The 25,565-nt window shown below is 55.4% G+C and overlaps 2 protein-coding genes across 6 annotated transcripts in view; one reads left to right on the top strand and one right to left on the bottom strand.

The window, feature by feature from the left end:
* Window positions 1–7,817, top strand: part of DNAH17 (dynein axonemal heavy chain 17) — a 103,457-nt gene extending 95,640 nt beyond the window's left edge. Inside the window, exons 74-80 of the mRNA XM_069482930.1 lie at window positions 396–587; window positions 3,191–3,370; window positions 3,668–3,850; window positions 4,879–5,061; window positions 5,409–5,552; window positions 6,014–6,239; window positions 7,338–7,817. Coding sequence (XP_069339031.1) covers window positions 396–587; window positions 3,191–3,370; window positions 3,668–3,850; window positions 4,879–5,061; window positions 5,409–5,552; window positions 6,014–6,239; window positions 7,338–7,585 — 1,356 coding nt within the window. The 3' untranslated portion in view covers window positions 7,586–7,817. The remainder of the gene's footprint in view (window positions 1–395; window positions 588–3,190; window positions 3,371–3,667; window positions 3,851–4,878; window positions 5,062–5,408; window positions 5,553–6,013; window positions 6,240–7,337) is intronic.
* Window positions 1–25,565, bottom strand: part of PGS1 (phosphatidylglycerophosphate synthase 1) — a 64,716-nt gene that overhangs the window by 1,530 nt on the left and 37,621 nt on the right. Inside the window, exons 8-10 of one of the 5 annotated variants that reach the window (XM_069482931.1) lie at window positions 16,000–16,148; window positions 12,161–12,290; window positions 6,443–7,430 (exon numbers count right to left, since the gene is read on the bottom strand). In XM_069482931.1, the coding sequence (XP_069339032.1) occupies window positions 12,171–12,290; window positions 16,000–16,148 (269 nt within the window). In that variant the 3' untranslated portion in view covers window positions 6,443–7,430; window positions 12,161–12,170. Of the gene's footprint in view, window positions 1–6,442; window positions 7,431–9,028; window positions 9,638–12,160; window positions 12,291–15,999; window positions 16,149–25,565 lie in introns of those variants that run through there. The other 4 variants (XR_011234911.1, XM_069482933.1, XM_069482932.1 and 1 more) reach the window with 4 other exon arrangements.

Genomic DNA, 25,565 nt, shown 5'->3' with positions numbered 1-25,565 from the left:
CTGCATGCAAACACCATCCCAAACGCTCTTAAAAACAATTGGTGAAGGCTCATCGGGGGGCAGGGGCTGCGCAGCAAACCCTTTCTTTTTCATGGCTCCATTATTTGGGAAGATTTTATTAGGAAGCAGTATCAATAATTCAACTTGTAATAAATACTTAACAGTGACAAAACTGCATTTCTGAAAGAAACAGGAAAAAGAAACGGCTCTGTACCTCAGCCTTGGCAGGAGAGACCAGCTCAGATCACAGCCAGTGTCCCCCGCACCCCCGCGCCCCCCGCACCCCCGCAAAGCAGCTGTCGAAGACGGCTCTGGTCCCACCTGGGGGCACTTCTGTGCACAAGTCTCCCCTCCCGCTCCCGCAACACCTGACGGAACGTGTCGCCCTCCCGCAGGACACCCTGGAGATGTGCACCAAAGAGATCGAGTTCAAGTGCATCCTCTTCGCCCTGTGCTACTTCCACGCCGTGGTGGCCGAGAGGCGCAAGTTTGGCGCCCAGGGCTGGAACCGGTCCTACCCCTTCAACAACGGGGACCTCACCATCTCCATCAACGTGCTCTACAACTACCTGGAGGCCAACCCCAAGGTAAGGGGTTGCATGTCCCCCAAATCAGTGCCCCCGGTACGTCCTCCTGCTTGGACATAATCCCTCTTTCTTCCATCCATCCTTCCCCTCCCTCCCTCTTGTTGAGTCTTATGTTTAAAAGATGTTAAGTAGTTTTCATAAACCAAAGAAAATCTGAAGCACAGTAACGTCTGTGATCTCAGCAACTGACATAGCAATTACCATCTGTCCTTTGCCCCCCGCCCTGCAGCTGTCGGCTGTCTGCGGGGTTTCCCTGGGGGCAGCTCACAGCACTCCTGCTGGCCGGACAAGCAGGGCTTCCTGGGCTGTGGCCTCGCCAGGGGCTGGAGCCAGACCCAGGTTGAGGAGGGGAGGGGCCAGCCTTAGGGACCGTCCTGTTTCCCACTCCTCGTAACAAAGCCCAAGATCGGCAGGGGGAGGCAAGGAAAGGTCGGCGCAGCCTGAGAAAGGTCCACGGGGCTGACCGATGAGGACAAGCACCCACCCTGCCCGGGGGGCTGCTACAGAGCTTCCCACGAGGAGGGCCACCATGGTCCTGTGGGTGCCACCGGGGAGAGGGAAAGGCAGTCCCCATCCACCAGGAGATGGGACGGTGTGCGCGCGGCGCGTTTTACCTCAGACAAGGTCTGTATCTTAATACAAATCACGCAAGGAGATGCTAAAAAGGACTTTTCGTCCTCACTATTAGTGTGGTCCCTCTGGGGACAGGAGCGTGGGGGGAATAGTCTCACTAGAATTTCTTTAAGACACTCCCGTGGCCATTTTCCCCACGCATACACAGAGATACAGTTTCTAAGCTGGCCGAGACACCGCGTGAGCGTGAACATGGTGTGCCTCGGACACGCCGCGTCCTGCTGACGGGGCTCACGTCCTCGGGGAGGCCCCCTCTCCCCTCTGCGACTCCCCACCGCTCCCTGCGCTCTCCGTTCCTGGCACAGGTCACAGCTGACGCACGTACCCGCCTATGGAGATGCTGTCCCTGCCCGTGGCCCGCTCGGTCCCGGCTCTGAGGACGTAGGTCAGGGCTTCCCACACGGCCAGAGAGAGAAATCAGCTGGAGTGCTGGTTGGAAACACACGGCCTGCCTGGGCTTTCCCGGGGAGAGGCCCGGAGAGCTCTGTCTCCCACAGGAGTCTCCGGGGGATTCTAACCAGCAGATGTGGGAACACACAGGGCCTCCCTCCCGGGCCTCTTCCGAAGGGACCCTCCCGGGGAGGCGGAGCGGGGTGGGTGTGCCCCTGCCTGCCTCTAGGCAGCTCAGCACACCCTCAAGATAAGCAGAGAAAAATATTTAAGTCACAAAATGAGAATTTAGAGCATATCAATGTTCGAAGTAACAATTCATGAGACTGAACCAGACAATTGATTAATCTAGGTCTTATTCAATTAATTTTAATTCAATGGTATTTGATAAACAGCTCTTTTAGGTAGGACACTGTGGAAGTCCCAACGTTGCGTAGATGCCCACCTCACCCTTGAGGAGCCCCAATCCTCGGGCAAACAGGTGTGCGAACTCGGGGACAGGCCCACCGCAAGCCGCACGGTCCCGGCGGGCCTGCCAGTGCCATGGCTACCCACCACCTGCCGTGGCATGAGGGGCAGCGTGTGCAGGCACACACTGCATTTCAAGAGCTCGCTGCTGAAAAAAGAATGCAAAGGATCTTATTAATATTTTTATACTGATTACACGTGGGAATGATCTTACTTTTCTTGTGGCCGCTGGAAAGTTTAGCATCACAGACGTGGCTCCCACTGCACTTCCCTGGACGGCGCCATGTGGGGGAACAAGCCACACGCCGGGATGCGTGGAGGCTGAAAGCAGAGTCCCTGGCTTTGCGGAAGCGGCTGCACAGGCGCCGGGCTCCAAAGGAAGAGGAGCAGAGGCTGAGGTGCCGGGAAACCAAGGAAGCGTGGGGACAGCAGGAATAGCCGGGGGGCAGGATGAGTGGCAGAACATGGCACAAGAAGAGGCCAGAGAGGGCACCTGGCCTGGTGGCAAGAGCGTGTCTGCGCACACGGCCAAGTTGGGTCTTTGCTCCAAGCCATCTGTGTGACTTTGGAGAGCCCCGGGGCACAGGAACTGCCTGGAATGATGGGATTTGCACGGAATAGCAGAGCCAGGACGATGTCAGGGGAGCAGAGGAAGACCTACTTGAAGCATTTGGAAGACATGAGTAATCGGACTTCACGGTGCCTGAGTCAACACCCGCCACACGGAGTTAAACTGCTCTCGTTGAGAGCGGCCGTGACGGGGCAGTCACAGACCGTAACCGGCAGAGGCGGGGGACTGAGCTCTGACTCAGGCCGGGGCGTCTGCGGCACCAGCACGAGAGCCCTGGCGCCACCGTCAAGGCAGAGAGCAAGCGGGGGCGGGGGCCTCAGCCCCAGACGGAGGGAGAAGCTGCACGGCCCTTTGCGAGGGGCCCCAGGGAGAGCATGGCCGGGGGGAGAAGGGTGGTCCTTGCACCTGGTGGTCCTGAGCAGCCTGGGGGCAGGGGAAGCAGCAGCAGATGGCTCGTGGAGTAGCTGGCCCTTGAGTGCCGGGTGGACCACCTGCGCCTGGCCCGGTGGACCTTCCCCTAACCGTGTCCATCTTTCCCAAGGTGCCCTGGGATGATCTCCGCTACCTTTTTGGAGAAATCATGTACGGTGGCCACATCACGGACGACTGGGACCGCCGGCTGTGCAGGACCTACCTGGCCGAGTACATCCGCGCAGAGATGCTGGAGGGAGAGGTCCTCCTGGCCCCCGGGTTCCAGATCCCCCCTAACCTGGACTACAAGGTGAGGACGACGCGTTGAGCATGAGCTCACTCTGACGCAACGGCAAGGAGGGTTAATGCGTGCTGGCTGGCTCCCGGTGAGAGCCGGCATCACAAATGGAGTATCAATAATTGAGTAAGAACCCAGACGGCCAGCGTAAGCGAGGATGAGAAATGCAGCCTCTGGGAAGGGGGAGTGGAAATTTCCTTCCTGCGGCCGGGGAGCAAAGGGGGTGGGCCTCGGGCGGGCCGGGGAACCAGAGGCAGCTGCACCGGGGACACGAGCCCTGCAGCCTGCTTCCGCACCCCCCCTTTCCAGGGTTACCATGAATACATCGACGAGAACCTCCCCCCGGAGAGTCCCTATCTGTACGGCCTGCACCCCAATGCAGAGATTGGCTTTTTGACGGTCACCTCGGAGAAGCTGTTCCGCACGGTCCTGGAAATGCAGCCCAAGGAGACCGACTCGGGAGCCGGCACAGGAGTATCTCGAGAGGAGAAGGCAGGATCCTTAGTACCCAGAGGAAGGAGGGTCCTCCTGGTCCTGGGGGGGGGTCCCCAGAGGGCAGCCCCAACTGGCACAGTGGGAGCTTGTTCGCAAGGCCTTGGGCATCAGAAACTCCGGGGTGGGGCCCGCAAGCAGGGTAACAGGCCCCCACTGGCCACGGGGGCTGCGGGCGCGGTGCGAGTGTGGCCTAGGAGACGGATCCGCGCCCCCCGCCCGCCCTCCCTGCAGTCTCCCAGCCTCCCCAGCTGCGCGTTCCCAACCTTGGCCTGCCTGGACACGAGCCGCGGTGAGGCCCGTACAGGACAGTCTGGCACATGAGAGCAGCCCTTCCAGGGGAGCTTGGGGACCACAACGGGCAGGTCCTGTTGACACTCAAAGAATTAGAGCAGCTCAGAGGATGCAGGCGCACGGCCCAAATTCTCACTCGTCTGTACTCCCTCTGTGCCATCTCCCGAGCACCTCTGCACTTCCCATATCCTGGAAAAGTTCTATTGCGTGTTACCCACGTTTGGGCTTCACAGTGACTACACCAAATTCCTGACCTAAGACCCTTACCGCGATTAGGCCCAGGACCTATTCTCAGTCTAATGATTGAAATTAGAAATTGACTGATGGACAGTGGTGCAGGTGACCACTGTGTGGCCACGCCTTGAGAGGGTGAGACCAGCACAGTCCCTACAGGCAGCCCACCGGGAGGACAGAGTCACAATCCTGTGACGCTGGGTAACTCTCACGGCGGGAAGGAAGCCCGTGCCCTGGGAGTGTCTGGGAGGCCTGGGGCCACCTGGCCTGACCTGCGCACGGCCACAGGGCCTTGCTGGTGGGACCAGAGCAGTCAAAGCCTGTGGGCCGAGGCTCCCTGCCCCTGCCAAAGGTGTGGCTGCACCTGTGACTCTGCATCTCCAGCAAGTCCACTCGCCTGTCCTCTTCCCAAGGACGTCTGGACGTTTATTTTGACCCTGTGGTTTGTGGGGAGGGCTCTCTGCTTTGGTGACGATGCAGGGACGGGGACTGACTTCCAGGTGAAGGCCGTGCTGGACGAAATCCTCGAGAAGATCCCGGAGACGTTCAACATGGCCGAGATCATGGCAAAGGCCGCTGAAAAGACCCCCTACGTGGTAGTGGCTTTTCAAGAATGTGAAAGAATGAACATCCTGACCAATGAAATGCGTCGTTCACTAAAGGAGCTGAACCTGGGGCTGAAGGTAAAAAGAATGTGGGTCTGCCGGGCCCCCAAGGACGTGGCTTGGTTGCAAACCCAGTGGTAAACCCAGCCCCGGGGAGCCTGGGCCCTGGGTTAGCATGTTCTCACTCCACTCCGCTCCCGGGGCTGGAGTTCTAGGCACCTAGAACAAGCCACAGCCGGTGTCCAGACTGCTCCCTGGCAGGAAATGCCGGCGTGGCCCTCACACAGGGTGTCTCTAGAGGCCCCACGCAAAGCCACACTGTGCCGACAACTCACAAAACACGCTGGGGCCTGTGCTCTCCCACCCTCCTGCGAGTGGGCAAGTGGGGCTCAGCCTGGGTTCCCTGGCACCCCTGTATTCCTCAGGGGGAACTGACCATCACCACCGACATGGAAGACCTGTCCACGGCTCTCTTTTACGACACCGTGCCGGACACGTGGGTGGCCCGGGCCTACCCCTCCATGATGGGCCTGGCGGCCTGGTACGCCGACCTGCTGCTCCGCATCAGGGTAAGCACTGCGTCCTCTCAGCCGCTGCCTGAGCGGGGACCCGGGGACCCGAGTGCCCAGGCGCAGCAGCCCCCAGAGCCTGCAGGAGCGTGGCTGTGACGGACGCTCTGGACGGTCCTGCTGGCCTGGCCCGGCCCATAGCACCCCGACCCCTGACAACGCAGGCATCTCCTCCCAAAGGGGGAAACAAAAGCACATCTGCCACGAGCATGGCGTCCCTCAGCTCTCCCTCGAGCCAACGTTCAGGGTAAGCCACCCTCCATGAGGAGCAAGATGACAAAGGCAAAAGCCTCTCTCGGGACCCTAACCTATCCTCAAGTGCTGAGCCGTTCCCTCTGTGACCCTCTTCCTGTTCCTTCACTGAGAACGGAGCCAGACAGCAAAGCTCTGTCGCAGGACGGCAGCTGGCTTCGCGACGGCTTTGCGTTGCCACTGCTCAGCCACGGTCCCCCTGCTCCCAGGAACTCGAGGCCTGGACGACAGACTTCGCCCTGCCTACCACCGTGTGGCTGGCTGGGTTCTTCAACCCCCAGTCCTTCCTCACGGCCATCATGCAGTCCATGGCCAGGAAGAACGAGTGGCCCCTGGACAAGATGTGTCTGTCTGTGGAAGTGACCAAGAAAAATCGGGAGGACGTGACCGCTCCCCCCCGAGAGGGCTCCTACGTGTACGGGCTCTTCATGGAAGGTGAGGAGGGAGCTTCCAGAGCCGCTGGGGGAGATAAAGCTAGCTCGTGGGAAAGAGGGGCTCTCGGAGCCCTGCTGACTGACCGGTCGTGGGGGCTGAGAGGATGCCCAGACTCTGCAGGAGTCTGGGGGAGACCCCCACCCCTAGTCCCAGTCCCACGGCCTGGGCTGTGTGCTTACTGGGCAGGCTGACGCCAGTTACAGGCAACGAGAAACTCGGCCCTTCCGTCCTTGGAGCAGGGAGCCCAGAACCGATGAGCTTTCTCTGGGGGAGCTGAGGGCACGTGAGCGCCTCAGCCTGGGCTCCGGTCCCAGTCCCACCTGGCCAGGAGCGAAGAGAGGGACTGGGATGCCTATTAGCAGTTGCCCCCACGTCACCCTGTCCTACCCCGAGGCAGCCAGTGGGGCAGGCCATTTCCTCAGCCCCGCTCTGAGTTGAACGGCACTTCTTCCGCCACAACCTCTGTTCCCCTCAACAACTGCCATCAGCTGTAGGGTACCAGGCCCGCAAGGGCTCAGGGATCTCACTTCCCACATCCCCAAAGACAAACACAGCAGCCACTCTCCGTGTTTATTCTGGAATTACAGACAGGAAACATAAACATCATTAAATAGGGCAAGTAGAAACAAGCCTGGTTAAAATAATTTAGATGCATATATGCATAATTATCTATACCGTACACGCAGGATGGGCATTACACACAAAGGGAGCCAGGGACCGGGAAGCTCTAATTTTCAGGTGGAGTTATGATTTCCTGCCACTGCAGTTAGGAAGGCTCGCAGATAAGGCTCTGAAAACACCACAGATTTAAAGGGATGCAGCCCAAGAGCCTGAGTGCTGAGCTGGTCCTCAGTGCACAGCGAGACACAGGGGCAGTTACAACATGCACACAATTACCTACGACGTCCTCTGCTCACAACTCCCCGTGCAGCCAATCCTGCGGCAGACCAGCCCCGGCACCGGGCCTGCGCCCTGGGGGGCAGAGCCCAGGGAGGTTCAAGGGCCCTTCCAGCCCCTCCTCAGTTGGTGGCAGCCTACTAGACGGGACACAGTCACCTCCCCAGGGCCACCTGACCCTCAGCCGTGCTATCCCCGCAGGAGCTCGCTGGGACACCCAGACCGGAGTCATCGCCGAATCACGGCTGAAGGAGCTGACGCCGGCCATGCCTGTCATCTTCATCAAGGCCATTCCTGTGGACCGCATGGACACCAAGAACATATATGAGTGTCCCGTATACAAAACACGCATCCGAGGCCCCACCTACGTCTGGACCTTTAACCTGAAGACCAAAGAGAAGGCAGCGAAGTGGATCCTGGCAGCCGTGGCGCTGCTCCTACAGGTCTAGCCCGACTCGGGCCCTCGCTCCCTGGGGCAGATCAGCAGCCTGACCACAACTCGGAGTTTCCAATTAGAAACCCAGCCTGCAACCGTTCCTTATTCTCTATTAAATAATCAAGGTGCTTTATAACCAAGTGCATCTGGACTAACCTAACCAGGGGGTGGAGGTCAGCGTGGACAAGGCGGTACAGATTAAAACTATTGGAGCCACTTAGCTGCTTGTCTGACTGACCTGCCCCAGCCTTCAGCTCATGCCTGAGAGTCACCAAGGGGCCCGGGCCAGGCTTGGGGTGAGGCTTCAGTTCCCAGCAGCAAGAATCCCAGGAACCAAACCCCTAAATCCCTGGGGTGGGACCAGTCGGGATTATTTTTTAATGCAAGCAGCATGTGGCAGTCACACCATTTGGCTTGATGCTACATGCAAATGACCCACCAGCAAGGGGACAGGGCGTTACCTCCAACAGGAGCTGCCACCTCCACACCGTGTTGCCACAGGCACTGTTCCCTTCTCGCCAGTACACGAAGAGCCTTTGTAATTGTGGCGTACCTGCCCCACCCCCACCCCCAGAATCTGGAAGAACAAACTATCCCACACAGGTGCCACTTCGCTGTAGCTGAAGCACCTCCTAATCACTGGGCACAGAGGACTACCTTAAACACATGCTTGTGGCCTTACGTCCACTGCCCCCACCATCAGTCCCGACTTGCAGGCTGGGTGAGCCGGGGGTGTACAGATCGGTCAGACAACCACCCGTGGCAACCGTAAGGCTCGGGGTTCAGGACGGCTGTTGGGGCTGCCCTGTGGCAGTTTCCACCCAGTTCCAGGCACAAGCGGAGACCGAGGACAGGTGGGGCTCCTCCACATCTGTGGTACAGACAGCTATGGACCCACCATAAAAAAAAAAACACCCTCAACCTGCCCCAAGGGAGGGCTCAGGAACCAACTGTGGCCCAACGCAGAAAGGCGTGCACAAACATACGTGAGCTTCTGCACGCGCCGGCGATGGCAGCGGCAATCCCTCTGTCCCCATGGACACCTGCCCCCAGACCGGGCTTAAACCTCAGGCCCCCTCACTGTTCTAGCTGCAAAGGGAAAGATTTCAGCAGAGGTGAGAAAGTAAACCCCAGACCTTTCGGACTCTCCATGGCCGGGCTGCCAGGTGCGGACCTGAGGAGAGACGACTGACTAAAGTGTGTGGGGGGTGGGGCAGCTCATAGAGCCTACAGACTCCAGAGAAGAGGGACCCCAGGGGGACTGTGACCCAAAACTTCCAATGTTTCTTAGGCTTAAAAGCAAAGAAAATGTAGGGATATCATTCTGAAGTTTGGTGAAAACATTTTCCCAAGCATACTCACCCAAACCATGGGTGAAGAAGAGGTCCAGGAAGCCTGTTGTAATAATTCACAGCAATCCTAGGGCCTAGTGGGGCTACCAGAGGGAGAAGAAAAAACACCCCTCAACCCCTCCCTTCCTGGGGCCCAGGGAATCCCGTCCCCTGGGGTGGTGGCACAGGAGGTGGCTGGAGCCCAGCGGCCTGGCAGCTGGGCAACTACTGCTGCTGGCCAGGAGGGGTCGCTGCAGCCCTTCTCGTCCCGGCCGGGGGGGGGACAGGCCACTCCCACCCGGAGGAGATGAAACTGCAGTGGCCAGCGAGCAACTCGTTCCAATCCCTGGTAAGAACCACAAAATGTGAAGTTTTTCCAATTTTTCCCTTAGATCCTGAAATAAAACAGTAATTTATTCCACACGTACGTATTGTGGGTAGTTGACAAAATTATCTCCCAACTTTCCAAGAGATGATTCACCTTTGAGTTGCACTCCAGTGCGGAGAAAGCAGGGATCGAAACAAAAGCCCCACAGCGGGGAAAGTGGGGTGCCCCCCACCCGGCTTGTCTCTGCTTCCCCAGGCTGCTTTGGGGAGTGGGGAGAGAGCACCTGCCCAGGACGCCGCGAAGGTGGTTAGCAGAGACAAAGGGAGCAGTGGGGCACAGAGGGCGAGACGGGGATTGCTCAAGCCTGGCTGTGGCACAATGATGTTTACTCTGGTCCCGGCAGTATCTGCAGGAATGCGAGCTCTGTTTACCGAAAGCCTCTCTCCAAACACAATCCCAGTGCCCCAGCACGTTCCTTTGGCTCCTCCAGTCTAATTGTCCCGCAGGACAATTTAACACTGTTTGCCTTCAAACCAGTTATTAACTGATGTGCTGCTACCCCAGGGCAGTCTGGCCACAGCCACCGCTATGCCCTATTCCCAGCCACTTAAACCTGCAGGGCCACCAGGGGGTGGCTGGGAGTCTGCAGCTGTCCTTGTCTAAGACCAGGGTGCCCCCGGCACGGCACGGAGCCCCGGGTGCACAGCAAGGCTGGCCGGCCACAGCCTTTCAGGCCCCATGAAAAGTGACAGCAGCTGCTGCTACCAGCCCTTGGGAGGGAACAGTGAGAAGCTGCTTCCAGAGACAAAGTGCAGGGACAGAATCCAATCTCACTCCCCTAAAGGACGGGCAGCCGTGCCCTAAGGGCCCAAGGGGCTTCTCTGAGGAAAGGCCTTTCTCTGCGGAGGCGTGGAGCACCTGCAGAGAGACTGGGCACTGGGGTCGGAATCTGCTCCTGGAGATCCTGGTGGGGAAGGGGTTGGCTTTTATACACACACATGATGCATGTATCAAGATGCCCTGCTGTGAGAAGGTGTCACACCAAACGTTTTAAGTAGATCCAGTAAAATAAAGTTCATTCTTCAAAAAACAATTTGCAAGGGAAAAAAGGAATATACACATTAAAAGAGATTTAGCTGAAATATCAGCACATTACAGGTATAAACCTTACCTGGACCTCAAGTCAAATAAACAAAAAAATTAAAAGGAAATAAATACTTATAAGGCAATCAAATTGTGAACACCTCCTGAGTACTTGATGATACTAAGGAATTCTTGCTCATTTTTTTAAGCAGGTGTGATTTTGGTAGTTTTGTCTTTTTTTTAAGACAGAGTCTCACTCTGTTGCCCAGGCTAGAGTGCCGTGGCGTCAGCCTAGCTCACAGCAACCTCAAACTCCTGGGCTCAGGTAATCCTCCTGCCTCAGCCTCCCAAGTAGCTGGGACTACAGGCAAGCCCACCACGCCTGGCTAATTTTTCTATATATATTTTTAGCTGTCCATATAATTTCTTTCTATTTTTAGTAGAGACGGGGTCTCACTCTTGCTCAGGCTGGTCTCGAACTCCTGAGCTCAAATGATCCGCCCACCTCGGCCTCCCAGAGTGCTAGGATTACAGGCGTGAGCCACCTCGCCCGGCCTGGTAGTTTTGGTTTTTTTAAGAATCTATATTTTACAGGGGAAATACAGCAGCACACACATTTTATTTAGAAATATGGATGTGTGTGACTATCAAAGAAACAAGTCAAAAGTGGCTACTTGTAAGGAAGGGCAGGAAACAGCTGCATTTTCTTGGTCTTTTAGTACTATTTTACTCCCTAAATTTGTACATTATTATTTAAACAATAAAATTAAAATTAAATAATGAGGGCCAGGCATGGTGGCTGAGGTGGGAGGATTGCTTGAGCCCAGGAGTTTGAGGTTGCTGTGAGCTAGGCTGACGTCACAGCACTCTAGCCTGGGCAACAGAGCAAGACTCTGTCTCAAAAAAAAAAAAAAAAAAAAAAAAAAAAATTTAATGAGGAAAAACTATACAATGAAATACAAATGTTTTTAAACGAGGTAGAGAGGAGAAGCAGGGTGGCAGGATCTGAGGGAGCGCACGCTGCAACACGCACCAGCCGCGCAGCCTCATGTTCCTGTCTCTGACTCCCCTCTCCCTTCCCCACAGCCAAAGGCCCAGCCATTCAGGCCGGCAGTGCCCAGAGAGCCTCGGGATCCCAGGCCCATCTGGGGTGCAGTCAGGGTCCTGGGGAATCTGGAACACAGAGGGTCACTCCAGAGACCCCACCTCTAGTAGTGGCCACCCCCTGCCCAGAGCTCCAGGTAGCGACACAGCCCAGAGGTAGCTCAGGAGATTGTGGGACCCAGCCGGTGCCTCTCTGGAAGCAGCAGGCTCCTTCTGGGCAGGCAGAGCATGTCCTGTTACTCAACTGCCAGTGCGTCTAGAACATCGCCGCTCTGTAACTGTGCGTCACAGAAACGTCAGGGAGGCGGCAGGCGGCAGCCCCAAGGTCTGGCTCCGTCAGCACCTCACCCTTGTGAGCTGCAGCTGGCCAGGGCAGTGAGCCAGAGCTGCTCTCCCAACCAGGAGAACCTCCTCCCCTCCACCTCCAGCACCTCCTGCGCTCCCACACCAGCACGCTCAGCTCCCCAGAGGGAAGGGAGAGTGGGAGGGGACTACTGCTGGCAGCCCCACCTGGAGTGGACACCTGATAGGAGGTGAAACAGGCTGCCTAATTTAGCACCAGGCTTCCAACACTGACAATAGCCACTCTGGGACCCTAGAGATTCCAAGGACGGGATGAAAGGGCTCACTGGGGAGGACTAACTTGAGAGGCCCCTGGGAGCTCTGGCTGGGTGGGAACTGCCACCTGCCCGACTCGTGAGTGCTCAGAAAACCACGCTGAGAGGCGGCGCTAGACACGGACCTGTCTGTCCTCAGAAGAAGTTCTTGATCAGTGGAGTCACTATCTTCACCCACAGCTTCACCTGCCGACTTGGCTCCTCAAAGGTGGCGGAGGATACCACACCTGACCTCAGGTAGAGCTGCTCTTGCTCCTGGGAAGAGGGACAGGAACAGTTAGGAGTCCCCTCCAACACCACATGACCCAGGCTTGGTCTGAGGCCCTCAGACCAGCCTGGAAGACACAGCTTCACCTGTCTACCGACCCAGAGATGCAGCAGGTACGCTGGCAGCAGGGGAGGCAGGCCCTGCAAGCTGCTGCAAAACATTCCATAGGAAAGCTAAGAAGCCCCTGTTCCTGAAGACTTTTAAGACAAAAACTTGTATGAAACTCTAAACTTCTCCAATTTAGAGTCGAAGAAATATAACCGATGGGGGAAAATATTTTAAATGTTTACCTTTACTAAATGAGGTGGCACAAACTAAAATAATGAGGTATTTTTAAATGAGACATAGTTTTTCTTCTATCAAACTGGCAAAAAGTTGTTTTGTGATATCATTATCCTGTGCTGAAGGCTTAGGAAACAGGCATCTCGTACACTCTTGATGCAAAAAGGACTGAACCATCTTTCCAGAGAACAATCTGGAAACAGGGATCAGGAGACTGACAAAGCTCCACTTGCAAGAGTTTATCCCGAGAAAGTGTCTATGCACTCAGAACTACGCACTAAGATTTTTGTATACAGATATGTATCACAATATTTATAATAAAGAAAAACTGGAAACCACCTAAATGTCCACCAGCCAACTTATTAATAAACCCCTTATGACAAACTATCTGACCATGAGCTAACCATGTTATAGAAGAACATTTATAATATGGGGAAGCACACAAAATTATTAGATGAAAGCTGGACGTGTACACTACATGTACACAATTTAATTCTAATCTTATTTTTAAAAAAGTATGCCTCTTCAAATATACACAGAACAAAAGACAAGTAGGGAATCAAAACGACTTCAGTGATTATCTCTGGATAAGAGGGTTCGTTTCTTCTAGTTTTTCTTAATTTTTACAGTGAACGTTTATTAGTTTCATATTTAAAACCACATTTTAAAAAACACATAATATGCTTTGTCTTAAATTGTGTTTAGGATCTTTGAGAAGAGAAACTGTCTCTTTTATGAGAAAAGCCACCCCTCAAGAGCCGTTTTCCTCAATAAGGTATCTGACGAAGCTTTCAAGCTCTCACAGGCAGCAGTCGGGGCCGTGCCTCTAACTCTGACTCCGCCACTCCAGCAGCGAGGTCCCTCCGAGTCTCAGGCCATACCTACACACCGTATCGGCAAAAGCGCGTGACGATGGCCAGGAGAGAGCTTTGCCAACTGCAGGAGCATGAGTGAGATGCTCTCTGCTCCGGAAGCAGGGAGGGAGGACGTGTCCCTGGCAACTCCTCTGCCCCATGAGAACTGGACGAGGACCCCTGGCCTTCCAGGACACTACAGAACGTGTCCTCGGCTTTTCCCACCCAGGGCTGGGGGAAGCTGGTGCCCCAACATCCGTTCTTCCTGCACCCTTCCCGTGCTCACAGCCCCCGTCGTGGGTCCACGTGGCACTTCCAGACAGAGAAGGCCCACAACCCCCATGTCACGGATGAGGGCGCCTCATCCTCTGGCCTCCTAACTGCTGCTGCCGAGGTCCGAATCCCCGGCTGGATGTGCCCGACAGGGGAGCCAGCTCTGGTCTCAGGGGGCTGGTTTGCAGAAGTCTCCACAGACCCGGCTCCAGCTTTATGTTTTCAAATGAATACCCGGCCAAGATTTCAATTAAATTACCAGAAACACTTAAGTTTCCTCATAGACTCCACAACAGGGATGGAGAAGGAAATCAGCTGATCGAGGTTACAATGCTGTTCAAGGGAGTATTTCTTGGGTCACAAGTGGTAAACCATGTTCTCCGAACAAAACCAGGAAGCTTTCAGTTCTTACTGTACGCACTAAGAGAAGGGAGGGACTTCAGATTCTGATAAAAATATCTCCCCATTCCCACTGCTCAACAACCAACAGGGCCCTTGCCTGGACTGCGAGACCTCCAGAGGCGGCTCCTGAGAGCAGGGAGCCCCGGCAGCTGGGATTTTAGGGACTTTCTGGGCCATGGGGAGGCTGTGTGGCCGGGCAGTCCCAGCGGGACCTGGCACTCTCGAGACCAGGCGCTGCAGGGCCCAGGAGAGCAGCTGCAGGCACAGTATAGAAGGATACAGGCAGAATGACCTAGAAATGTATTTCTGCATTTCATGGGCACAAAAATCAATCTATCTCTAAAGAATGGAAGAGCCACAGCAGCATGAGCTACCACCCTCCCATAATCAAAAGCTCCTGGGATTCAGGTTTGGAAAGAAAAAGAAAATATCCCAAATATGTCATTTGAGAAAGCAGCTCCTGACCACAACCGGCCCCAGCTTTTCTCAAGATCCAGGATGTGGGTTCAGTTCCCTCACTCGGGAAGTGGGGAAAAGAGTCAATACCAGGACACTAGGCACAGGCCGGGGGGACTTGCTCCCCCAAATCACCCAGATCCATGCAGAACACATCCTGGCCCCGGGCGAAAGTCACCAACGACTCTCTACCAGCTTGGAGCAGAGCCTCACCGACGGAGGCCGCTATGGGCTCTCTCTGCAACTGGGGCAAGAAGCCAGGAGACCCTGCTGTTGAAAGCTGCAGGTTCACGTCCTTCCCACTCGCCTGGCTCCAAGGCCGGCTGTCACCCTGTTACTGGAATCTCTCAGCTGTGGGGGGGTCCTCAGTCATTTGCTGTAAACCTCACTGCGGGAGGAAACTCGCTGAACAAATCCAGTGACCCCACTGGCCACCCAGAGCAGGGCCACCGTAACTTCCCCCTGTGCCTGGTCACGAGGCCCTGCCTGGCACCAAGGCCCCAGGCCGTCACTGACGAGATTCCCAGACTGCAGGGGGGCAGAGCCCAGGGAGCCCGGCAGTGAGCATTCCCCGGTCCCATCAACAAAGGCTCTGACAATCTTGCAACAGCAGTTCCCAAACACCAGCATGTAAAAGCTTAACAGAGTCAGCACCTGATGCTTCCGAGGCCGCCTGCAGCAGTGTTACCTGCATTCCACGACTAGGGAAGGGAAGGTGGCACCCTGCGTGGAAAGATGTGACCGTAAAGGTCACAACCCATGAACCCAGAGCCCCATCTAGGGCTCACACATGAGGGCAATGTGCGTCCGTCCCAAACGTCCACCAGCATGGTTGCTGGTTATCAAAAACAGAGATTCATATAAAGCACTAATAAATTCCTAGTAACCTTCTATTACCTACTTTAAAGAGAAAAAGAAACACAGGGTGGCAGCAGAGACTATGGACCGCCCCAGGAGCAGGAGCTGTCCCATCCCCTCCTTACACTTCGAGTTGCAACCAATAAAGGCCGTTCCTACTGTAAAAAACAAAAACAAACAAACAAAAAAAACACTACGACTATGATCAGAGGGAGGGAGAAAGCGTGCAGACCCTTTAGCAGCTGACCCTCACGCTCAGAAGAGGTTGGGCTCCAGGGCCGCACTATTCACACCCCATGAGAGAACGGCAGCCCCTTCCAGCGCAGGGAAGAAGTGTGGGGGGTGGTGGTGGGGGCATCAGCCCCCTGGGCAGCTGCAGCAGTCGCAGGCATGGTCCTCAAAGAGGACCTCTGTGCAGGCCCCTCTCCACTGCAGACTCCCAGGGACCCCGCATCGTCCTCGCTCTGCTCTGCAGCCCACGCACCGTCTCAGCTCAGCACAGCCTGGCGCTGTGTGCACGGCCCCAGCTACACCCCACACGCCCCAGGGAACCCCACCTGCTCTGACCAACCTGGTGAAGCTGCTGCTGCAGGGCTTGGTTCTCCGTCACGATAGCAATCTGGGCCTCCAGGTCCCGGTGAACCGACCTGTACCCAAAATTAGGAGAGCCAATCAGCGTGAGACAGGGCAGGCTGCTCCCTGCCAGGTACAGCCAGAGGCCTGCAGGGAAAAGCAAACGTGCAGACAGGAAATGAGCACAGCATCTGCCGAAGTCTTCTCCTCACACTGTTTCAACCTAAGAGAAAAGCAGCTGACCACAGGGCTCACGGGACACGAGGTGGCTGCTGCAGACAGGGCAGGCAGGCTAAGCTAGGACGCACTCTTCCACCCCCTCCCAGATGCCTCAGCTCGACTGCTGCTCTTTGCTCCTACCACTCTGCATCCTGACCTCACTTCCCAGGCAGGACAAGAACGGGGTTCCCAAAGGGAACCTGGCGATGTGTCTCCAGGGTCTGCTCACACACACCTCTGCCTCAGTTGCTCACCAGAGCATCTCCCCGAAGAGTTAAGGGCCTCAAATTCCCCTCTCTAAACTGCCTCGGCCACATCCTGGCCTGCTGATGCTGCCGGCTAAGCTCCCAGTCCACACCGCCCAGAGGCCCAGTCGTGTCTTCCTGCAAGCGCCAAGGAAGCAGTGCAGGTCAGATCACACCTGCTCCTCGGGGAAGAAGCCACCACCGTGTTCAACACGGCAGGCAGAAAGAGCAATCCTTTCTACCTAGCCAGCACACTTGGGGCTGGTTACATGGGAGACAAAGGTGCTTGGTAACAACAGGTCAGCTGGAAGGTTGGCTGCCTGACTACAGGTTCTGGGTAGGGACACAGTCTCCCTAACCCAGCCCCCCTATTCCAGGCTGTGATACACCAGAAAAACTACAAAGCCCAAAAGAGATCACAGAAGTGAGACCTCTGCTGTCACTGGCCCTGGGGCTCCGGGCCTTCTGGCCTGGGCGAGGGAACCCATCGGGCCACAACACCCAGAGAGCACCGTCTCCCCTTTTTGCCAGGAAGTGAGCCTGTTAATGCTGCAGTCAGAGAAAAAACAAGGCACGGGAGGAGCAACCTGTGTGGCAATGAGAGCCACACAATGGGGACGTTTCTGTGATAAAGGTCATGTGCACTCAGAATCCTGAAATGCCACCTGAGACGGCAAAACGCAGGCACTGGGCTCTCTGCCCCATCACGTGCCCTCCCCAGAGTCCCAGGGCCTGTTTTCACGGCCCAGCCTCCGTCAGAACTGCTTCTCCTGAAAAGACTATTCCCAAACCCTCACGTCCCAAGGACATCTGCCGCCTAAGACTTCCTTCCTCCTAGCGGGAGCCCAGACTTGGGCCTGGTCTCCAGACTCTCCCCGCGCCACACTGAGGACACCCATCCCAGGAAACCCAGCCTAGCATCAGTGTGGCCGTGGACACAGTCTCCTCTGGGCGCCCTTCCCAGGCCAGCCTCCTCAGGGTCTCCACCACGACATGCCTCCGCCAACGTGGCCCTTTCAAAGGGCCCTCGGACACGCATGCTCATTACAGGCAAGTCAACAGTGTGTAATACACACCACGCTCCTAAAATAGAAGACCATTTCCTAATTCTCACTCGGAGCAAGAGCATTTCCAAGAACATCTTGGGTAAGAGGTGACGAGGCTCTGCCGCCTGTTCCTGTAATGGGCTTGTCCCCTCCCCTCCAGAGGGCCACATCAAAGCCACTTGCTTGCCTGTGTGCACCGCTGCGTCACTGGCACCGCCCACTGGTGTGCCGGCCACTCACAGGCTCACAGGAGTGGGCAGGCCGCCCTCCCTCCCTGGCGGCCCTGCCCAGGTGGTCCGGGCAAAACAGCCCGCCGCGCCTTCGCCCTCTTTGCTCGCGGCTCTGCACAGCCACAGCCTCGCGTGCACGCCCACCTTTGCCCACAGGGTACGGAGCTGCGAGAGACAGGTGCAAGGTGGGAACCTTGCCAGCCTCAGACCAAAAGCAAGAGCTTCCTCCCACTTGACATTGCTAGTTCCAACTTTTCTGGTGACAAGATCAGCCTGGTAAAAACACTGGGTCTGCTCGGTGCCACATGTCCAGCCAGCTCTCCTGGGCCTGCCCTGAAAGGGGACAGTGAGAGTGATGACTAGCGAGGCCACACATTCACATGGGTGACACGGTTGGGCTGATCTGCAACATGCCACCGTGACCCTGTGTCTACCCCACGGCTCCTAGACCACAGAGTCTGGCAGGGAAGGCTGCAAGTGCCTGGTCCTACATGTACTTTTTATTTGCAAAACCCACCTAAACACTGACTCATCCTCTCACAAGGCAACTTGGGCGTCTGCCGTGAGGGGAGGCAGCCGCCCCCAGCCCACTGCTGAAGCTTCATTATATGCATTTTTGTCACCACCGACCCCGAGACGGGCTGTGTATCTGTTTGTACACTGTCTGTGTATCTATGCTTCATATATAAAAATAACGAGGTATTTTTAGTGCCCCTCCCCAACAGCTATCATCCTGTTGGGAAGGCATGACAGACGCCTAGCTCTTGTCTTCCCTCTCTTCCCTGTCACCTCTACCTCCCTCTGCTTCCTGGCCTCTCAGTGGCCTTCAGGTGAGCGCTTGGGATTAAAGCGGCAACTCACGTTTTTAACCCACCTGAGATTGCCCCACCAACTTTCCCTGTGGTCTTATTTGCACTGCAATCTTTCTCCATCAAAAATAAAAATCATAGGTGGGCCAGGCACAGTGATTCATGCCTGTAATCCCAGCACTTTGGGAGGCCAAGGCGGGAGGACTGCTTAAGGCCAGGAGTTTAAGACCAGCCTGGGCAAGACAGCAAGACCCCATCTCCACAAAAAATTAAAAATTTAGCCAGATTGGTGGTGTGCCTCTAGTCCCAGCTACTCGGGAGGCTGAGGTGGGAGGAACCCTTGAGCCCAGGAGCTCAAAGCTGCAGGGAGCTATGATCGTGCCACTGTACTCCAGCCTGGGCAACAGAGTGAGACCCTGTCTCTTAACAAAATAAAACAAAACATTAAAGACCATAAATGACAAGGCTGATGCCATTCGGTAAGCCCCAACGAGACAGCACGAGTAAAAGCACTCCGCCTGCAGACAGGTGCCACACGGCACTGTGAGGGGCAGCACACGGTGCCCACTCCCCAGTGAGTGCCGTAAGGCCAGGACAGCTGGGAACAACAGTCTTTCTAGATTTAAGCTCACCAAATCAGTTTTTAGCCATGCATCTGTGCCCCGAGGAACACTGGGAGGTTCCCACTTGGGGAGGGGATGAAGAAGCTTTTCAAGTTCTGCTTCACCTCCCGCGGTGTGGCTCTGGGCCTCACTGCCCCCCAGTCGGAACGTCAGGCTGTCGCGCCCGGGGTTGAGACCGGCAGGGCCAGGACTGGCAGGAAACATGTTTCCCGGTCCAAGGCCATAAACTGGCTATCAAGCCCGACTCATCATCCCAGGGCCTGACCTTTGGGCCCAACATCTCCACCATACCAGGAACCATCAGTTTAGGGGAGACTTGCACAGAAATGACACCTGGAGAGGGGGGGAAGCAGCCTTGCTGCGGAGAAAGCACCGCAGAAGTCCAGGCAGTTGTTCACAGGGCACAGAGAAATACTGCGGCCCTGGGTGCCAGGGAGAGCAGGGTGCAGGGCAAGCAGGGGCAGCCACCACCTCTGCCTGAACGCTCACCATGGAGCAAGTGTGGAAGCGTGGCATGGGCACCAAGGGGGACCTGCACTGGCAGGCCACATGCAGCTGCTCCTCGCTCTGGGCTTCCTCTTCCTGCTTCTGCTCTGCCCCATCACTCCCTCCTGCTGGAGGGCGAGCCAGGCCCCGCTGGCCCTGGCCTCCTGGCAGAGGCCCCCAGCACTCGCCCAAGCTGCCTCTCACAGGCCCCCGCTGCCCTCTGATCTCACTGCCTCCACTCCCAGCCCCCCATGCCACTGGACATGCAAGCTTCGCGTGGCTGAGTGGGCTGCACGCTTCTGTTCCCTCAGCCAGGGCATCCCTGCGCCAGACACTGACACAGGTGCTCGCTCTTCACTCAGGCCTCTGTTCGAAGGTCGTCTCCAGAGAGGCCCTCCCTGAGCCCCTGTGACAGACCGACACTGCCGAGAGCCCTTTTCCTGCTCTGGTCTTCATAACTCTTGCCATGCCCCGATAGGTATTTGTATAGATTCACCTGCTTATTATCTGCTTCCCAGGAATCTACAAGTCCTGGGCGGGCAGGGAGTTAGTCTCGTCCCCAAGGACCCATTCCCAATGCCGTAAATGACACTCGGCACGCAGTACATACTTAATAAATATTTTTTTCAATAAAATAAATAAAATGAGAGTAATGATGGCTCTTCTAACAAATGAAGATTAAATTAAGTGTAGAATTCTGAGGCTCTAAAACAGGAGCACATGAGCATTTGAGGCCAGGGGCTTTCTCTGAGGATCTCTCCGAGGAAAATTCAAACTTATGCACCCCTCTCTTAGCCACCCCGCACAGTATTTTGCAATAAACCTCAGAGGGTTCTCAGACGCCTATAAACACAAGGAGGGGACAGAAGACATCAGAGTCCTGTCCTTACATGGATAAGCACCTGCCTGTTCTGCTGAGAGAAACTCTAAGAGGCCTGGAGGCTGGTGTGTGCTCCCCCAAAGAAGGCAATTTGCACCGGCACAGCCCCCCCACCTCCCCGCCCAGGGGACACCCCCCTGGGTCCCAGGTGAGAGCCGCCCAGTGGGGCCCAAGCAAACAGGGCGGGGCTGCCAGCTCTCACCATCGGTTCACCTTTGGGCACTAGGCCAACTGGCCTATCAGGAAGGCAATAAAGATAGTGACATTCTCACAATCATTAACAGATTCCCCTGTCAGCATGAGCCAGAAATCTCTTAATCCAATACCCCTGCTCCGCCCTAGCCACCCACATTGTGCTGTTAGTGCTAGAACAGTGCATGCAGAAGAAATCTAAGTCAACATGTTCAAACTCGTTTTCTGATCCTCCCTCTGAAAAGCACGCCCGAGGGCAGAGCCTGCGTCCCAGCAGAGGACACTGTATGGCACACACGGCCAAGATCCCTGCCTGAAAGGGCTGTGGCTCTCAGGAAAGGGCGCTCCCGGCAAGAAACCCAAGACGACGAGCACTACCCTGCGGCCTCCCCTCTCCAGGGGCAGAAAGCTCAAGGAGAGACATGAGACCGGTTTAACATAGTCCACGCTCACTGGCTGACAAAGCCCGTCTGCCCCTGTCCCGCACCCTGCTCGGACCAGGACCAGGACCAGGACCAGTTTTGGAAGGGGTATCCCAGCACCCACTCAGAACAGTCTGCTGAGATGATTCCCGTTAGAGTCCAAATTCTACCCCAGCTCCAAGAACCTCGTCCCACCACACCTACTGGGCAAGGAGTCAGGGCCGGGCAACAGGAAACTGCCAAACCATGAATCACTGGAGCCACCAGCAGCCTGACCTCTGACCCGGATGCCCACCCAGGCTGCACCCCGATACCCCTCCTGGGGGCTCTCTTCGGAAGCCAAGATGCAGGTGAAGACCTCCAGCTTCAGGGCCTTCCTTCACGACCAAATTGCAGGGAGAACAGCAACAAAACTACAGGTCAGGAGGCCAGAGGCACAGCGCCAGGGGATCCAAGACGTCCTGCTGCCAAGCATTCGTGCCAGGACTCCCAGAGCCCCTTCTTCCCTGTGTGCCTCCAGCCTCCACACAAGCCGGTCTCACCATGGCCCAGGAACCACACAGCTGCGCTAGAGAAACTGGGCTGTCCAGCCACCGTGTTCTCCCGACAATCCAGTGCCATCACCCCATTCTACAGGAAGGAAGTTAAACAGGGCCCCTCAGCTTTTGCCAAAGGTAAATTTGGACTCAAAACCAGGCTTCTGGCTGGGCTCACACCTGCAATCCCAGCCATTTGGGAGGCCAAAGTTGGAGGATCGCTTGAGGCCAGGAGTTCAAGACCAGCCTGGGCAACATAGTAAGACCCCATATCTACAAAAATAAAAATAAATTAGGCATGGTGGCGTGGCTAATAGGTGTAATCCTAGCTCCTTGGACAGCTGAAGTGGAGGATCGCTTGAGCCCAGGAGTTGAAGCCTACAGTGAACTAAGAGTCACTGCACTGCAGCTTGAGCAACACAGTAAGACCCTGTTTCTTTCTTTTTTTTTTTTTTTAAAAAAAAAAAAAAAAGGAAAAACAAAGAACCCAGCTTCTAAGGCTTTTAGATTCCAAGTCTGGTAACCTCTACACCAAATCATGCTTACATGGGGTCTCCCAAGTTTTCTGAATAGGTACTCTTGGCAAAAAAACAAATAAAAACTAGGTAAACCATATTGCAAAAAAAGTCTCTAATGCATAGCTGTACGTAGTTAAAGGTTTCTCCAGTTCTTTGAAACAGCTTAATTTATTAAAATGTGATACATATGTATACATTCAAGTCTGTTAAGAAATCAGCACAGTACATAAGAGAGGTATACTCAGGCTACCGAACAGAACAAATAGTACTCCAGCAAACGGTTATCACACAAGAATCTTTCCAACAAGGCAGCTGAGCGAATGCTGGATAGTCCCAGCAACATCTGGTAACATAGAAAGTACTGAAGAATAAGCCCTAGAAACTTCCTGCCAGCAGACTGCAGTGAAATCCACTGGCAGCTGTTGACTGAAGTGGCCATGTTCCCCAGGAAGGCTCTCGGCTCTGTCCCCACACCAAGCCACTCTTCAGCAAGTTCAACACTGAGTCAGTCCTCAAAGCCTCTTGCCACCTGACTCCCAGGGAAGTACCACACGCTGACAAACAGAGCACTGTCTGAGGTGCCAGGATCTGGAACCCACAGAGTCCGAGCACACTATCTTCTGCCCAAGGGCTTCTGGGAGCAGGAGAAGCCAAGATCAGCCCAAGTCTGCCCTGTAGCAGCTTGGTCTCTCTATTTTATTTTTTGAAGACAGTGTCTCACTCTGTTGCCCTGGCTAGAATGCAGTGATGTCATCACAGCTCACAGCAACCTCAAACTCCTGGGCTCAAGCAACACTCCTACCTCAGCCTCCCAAGTAGCTGGGACTACAGGTGCACACCTCCACGCCCAGCTAATTTTTTTCTATTTTCAGTGGAGACAAGGTCTCGCTGTTGCTCACGCTGGCCTTGAACTCCTGAGCTCAAGCAATCCTTCTGCCTCAGCCTCCCAGAGTACCAGGATTACAGGCATGAGCCACCGCACCCTGCCCCTGCAGGAGCTTGGGTAAGGGACCTATGTTATCAGCTGCACAGCCACTGGCAGGAATTCTCCAAACAGGCACACAGCTTGTACCCGCTTGGGCCTTGCAAAGGGTAGACAGTCAGGAAATGGTTCACTGCACCAACCATCCAAATCCACCACCGCCATGTGGGCTGCCCACTCAGCCCTCAACCAACACAGGCTGCTCTGGACAAGTGACCATTAAAAGATGATCTAAGATGAGCCACTTAGATCCCACGATGGATCGCAGCCAAGCAGGGAAGGACCTGGCCTCTCACTTCAGCACTGAATGATCTGACCCCTGGCTCCTGGCTTTAGGACAAGGCCTGCTCTGCTCAGAAGCAGCCCCTCCACGCAATAGCCACCCCCACCCACCCCTGCCAACTCTCTCACATACACATTCACATATGTGCATGCCCTGGGATCCAGCTGTAGGATCATCCAGGCCTCCCCACTAATCCAGCACTCCCAGATTGCCGGGCCCCACCCACACCAGGGTGGGAGAGAGGGAGCGGCAAGAGCTTGCCAGTCCGGGAAAAGGCAAGACACACCGGAAAAGCAGGTTGGGTGTTTCAACGGTAACTAGGGAGTCACCTCACGTTTATCAGTGCTGCTCCGAGGAAATCTACCCACAGCAGAGTCAGAACTGACAGGCCAGAAACCTCCCAACCTGCAGGGTGAGTTAAAGGGCCTAAGCGACAAGGGACACCCCCCTTACTGTCCCATCGGCAGTGCAGACAAGGAGAGAGCAACCTCTTGCACGCATGGCTGCAGGGGTCTGTGGCGTAGCACCTCTGCAAAGCTCAGAGCTTCTCCAACTGCTCAGCTCCTTCTTCAGCACCCCACCCCCAGGCTCTGCTGTTGTTCCCAGAAGTAACAACACCAATCCGAAAACACCTTTGGCACATCCCCCACTGGCTGGCTCTACCCACCCTGAGATACCTGACCGCCAGCCTGGTTCGGCCCTTGACACATGCTAGGATGAGCCCCACGGGAAAATGGGGTCGTCACGTCCCACATCAAACAGTACCACCTGCCTGCGCCGGCATGTGGGCCTCGAAGCAGCAAGTGGGACTCACTGGGCAGGCCAAAAGTTTGCCACTCCAAGCTGTGACAGTGGTTCTTAAGGCTAGCCTCAGAACCTCCTAGGGAGTTTCTTGAAAACACCACAATGGGTTCAACCCCCAAAGAGCTGGTTAAAGAAAAAGGAAAGGATGGAAGAGACAGAAGGGGCTGAGGCAGAAGGATCACTTGAGCCCAAAAGTGAGACCAGCCTGTGCAACACAGTCTTTTCAAAAAAAAAAAAAAAAAGAAGAGAAAGAAAGAAAAAGGTTTGGCCAGGCACGGTGGCTCACACCTGTAATTCCAGCACTCTGGGAGACCGAGACAGGAGGTTCCACTTGAGCCCAGGAGTTCAAGACCAGCCTGGGCAATATAGCAAGACCTGTCTCTACAAAATAAATTTTTAAAAAATTAGCCGGGACTAGGTGCGGCGGCTCACGCCTGTAATCCTAGCACTCTGGGAGGCCGAGGCGGGTGGATTGGTTGAGCTCAGGAGTCTATGATGATGCCTCTACTCCACCCTGGGCAGAGACAGACCCTGCCTCCAAAAAAAAAGAGTTCAACCCGAGGATGTGAAGATGACCTCATGTCTAAACAACACAAGGCCTGCAGGGTCTGCAGCCTGGATTCCCCACCTGAGAAAGGGCGCCAAGGCAACAGCACCTCCTCCCCCTCCCTTAGCAATTCAGGAAGCCTCCAAGACAGGAGCAAAACAGGCTTCCGAACTGCCCAAAGAGAAGCCAGAAAAGCCATGGCCCAGGGACCCTCCAGGCACCATTACCCTTCTGTAAACACAGACTAACCCCCTGGGTTACACAGGTGCCCCAAGAGTCAGACAGGACACATGGTCACGCTGCCAGAAGTGGGTAGCCTCGGAGCACCTAGAGGTCATGGGGTAAGCTCACTGCTAAGCACAAGTTTTAAACATGTTTTGTCCACGTCTCAGAAAGGTGCACCTGAGCTTCTGTCCCTTGGTTCCCTGAGAGGGATCACAATAAACATGCAATTCAGACCACGGCCCAGTTCCCGCCATGGGGCAAGGCTGTACACTAAGTACACAGCCTCCGTTTTCTCAGTTACGGGGAGAAAGGACTGGCACAGAGGAAAGCAAACAAACAGCAACAGTGAGGAACAGACAGGAAAACTGGGCTGTTAATGCCAAACTAACAATCCCTGATGAATCCTCTCTGCTCCCTGAGAAGAGCACTGCCAGCAAGCGAGAATTCCAGTGGTTAAGACGAGACTAAACCATGTCCGTCCCCATCTATTTTAGGAGAGAGGGTACATGTACCACAT

Source organism: Eulemur rufifrons, chromosome 9 (assembly GCF_041146395.1).
Source record: "Eulemur rufifrons isolate Redbay chromosome 9, OSU_ERuf_1, whole genome shotgun sequence".
Taxonomy (NCBI): Eukaryota; Metazoa; Chordata; class Mammalia; order Primates; family Lemuridae; genus Eulemur; species Eulemur rufifrons.
The sequence above is the reverse complement of the archived record's forward strand: the minus strand, read 5'-3'. Positions and strand labels throughout refer to the sequence as shown.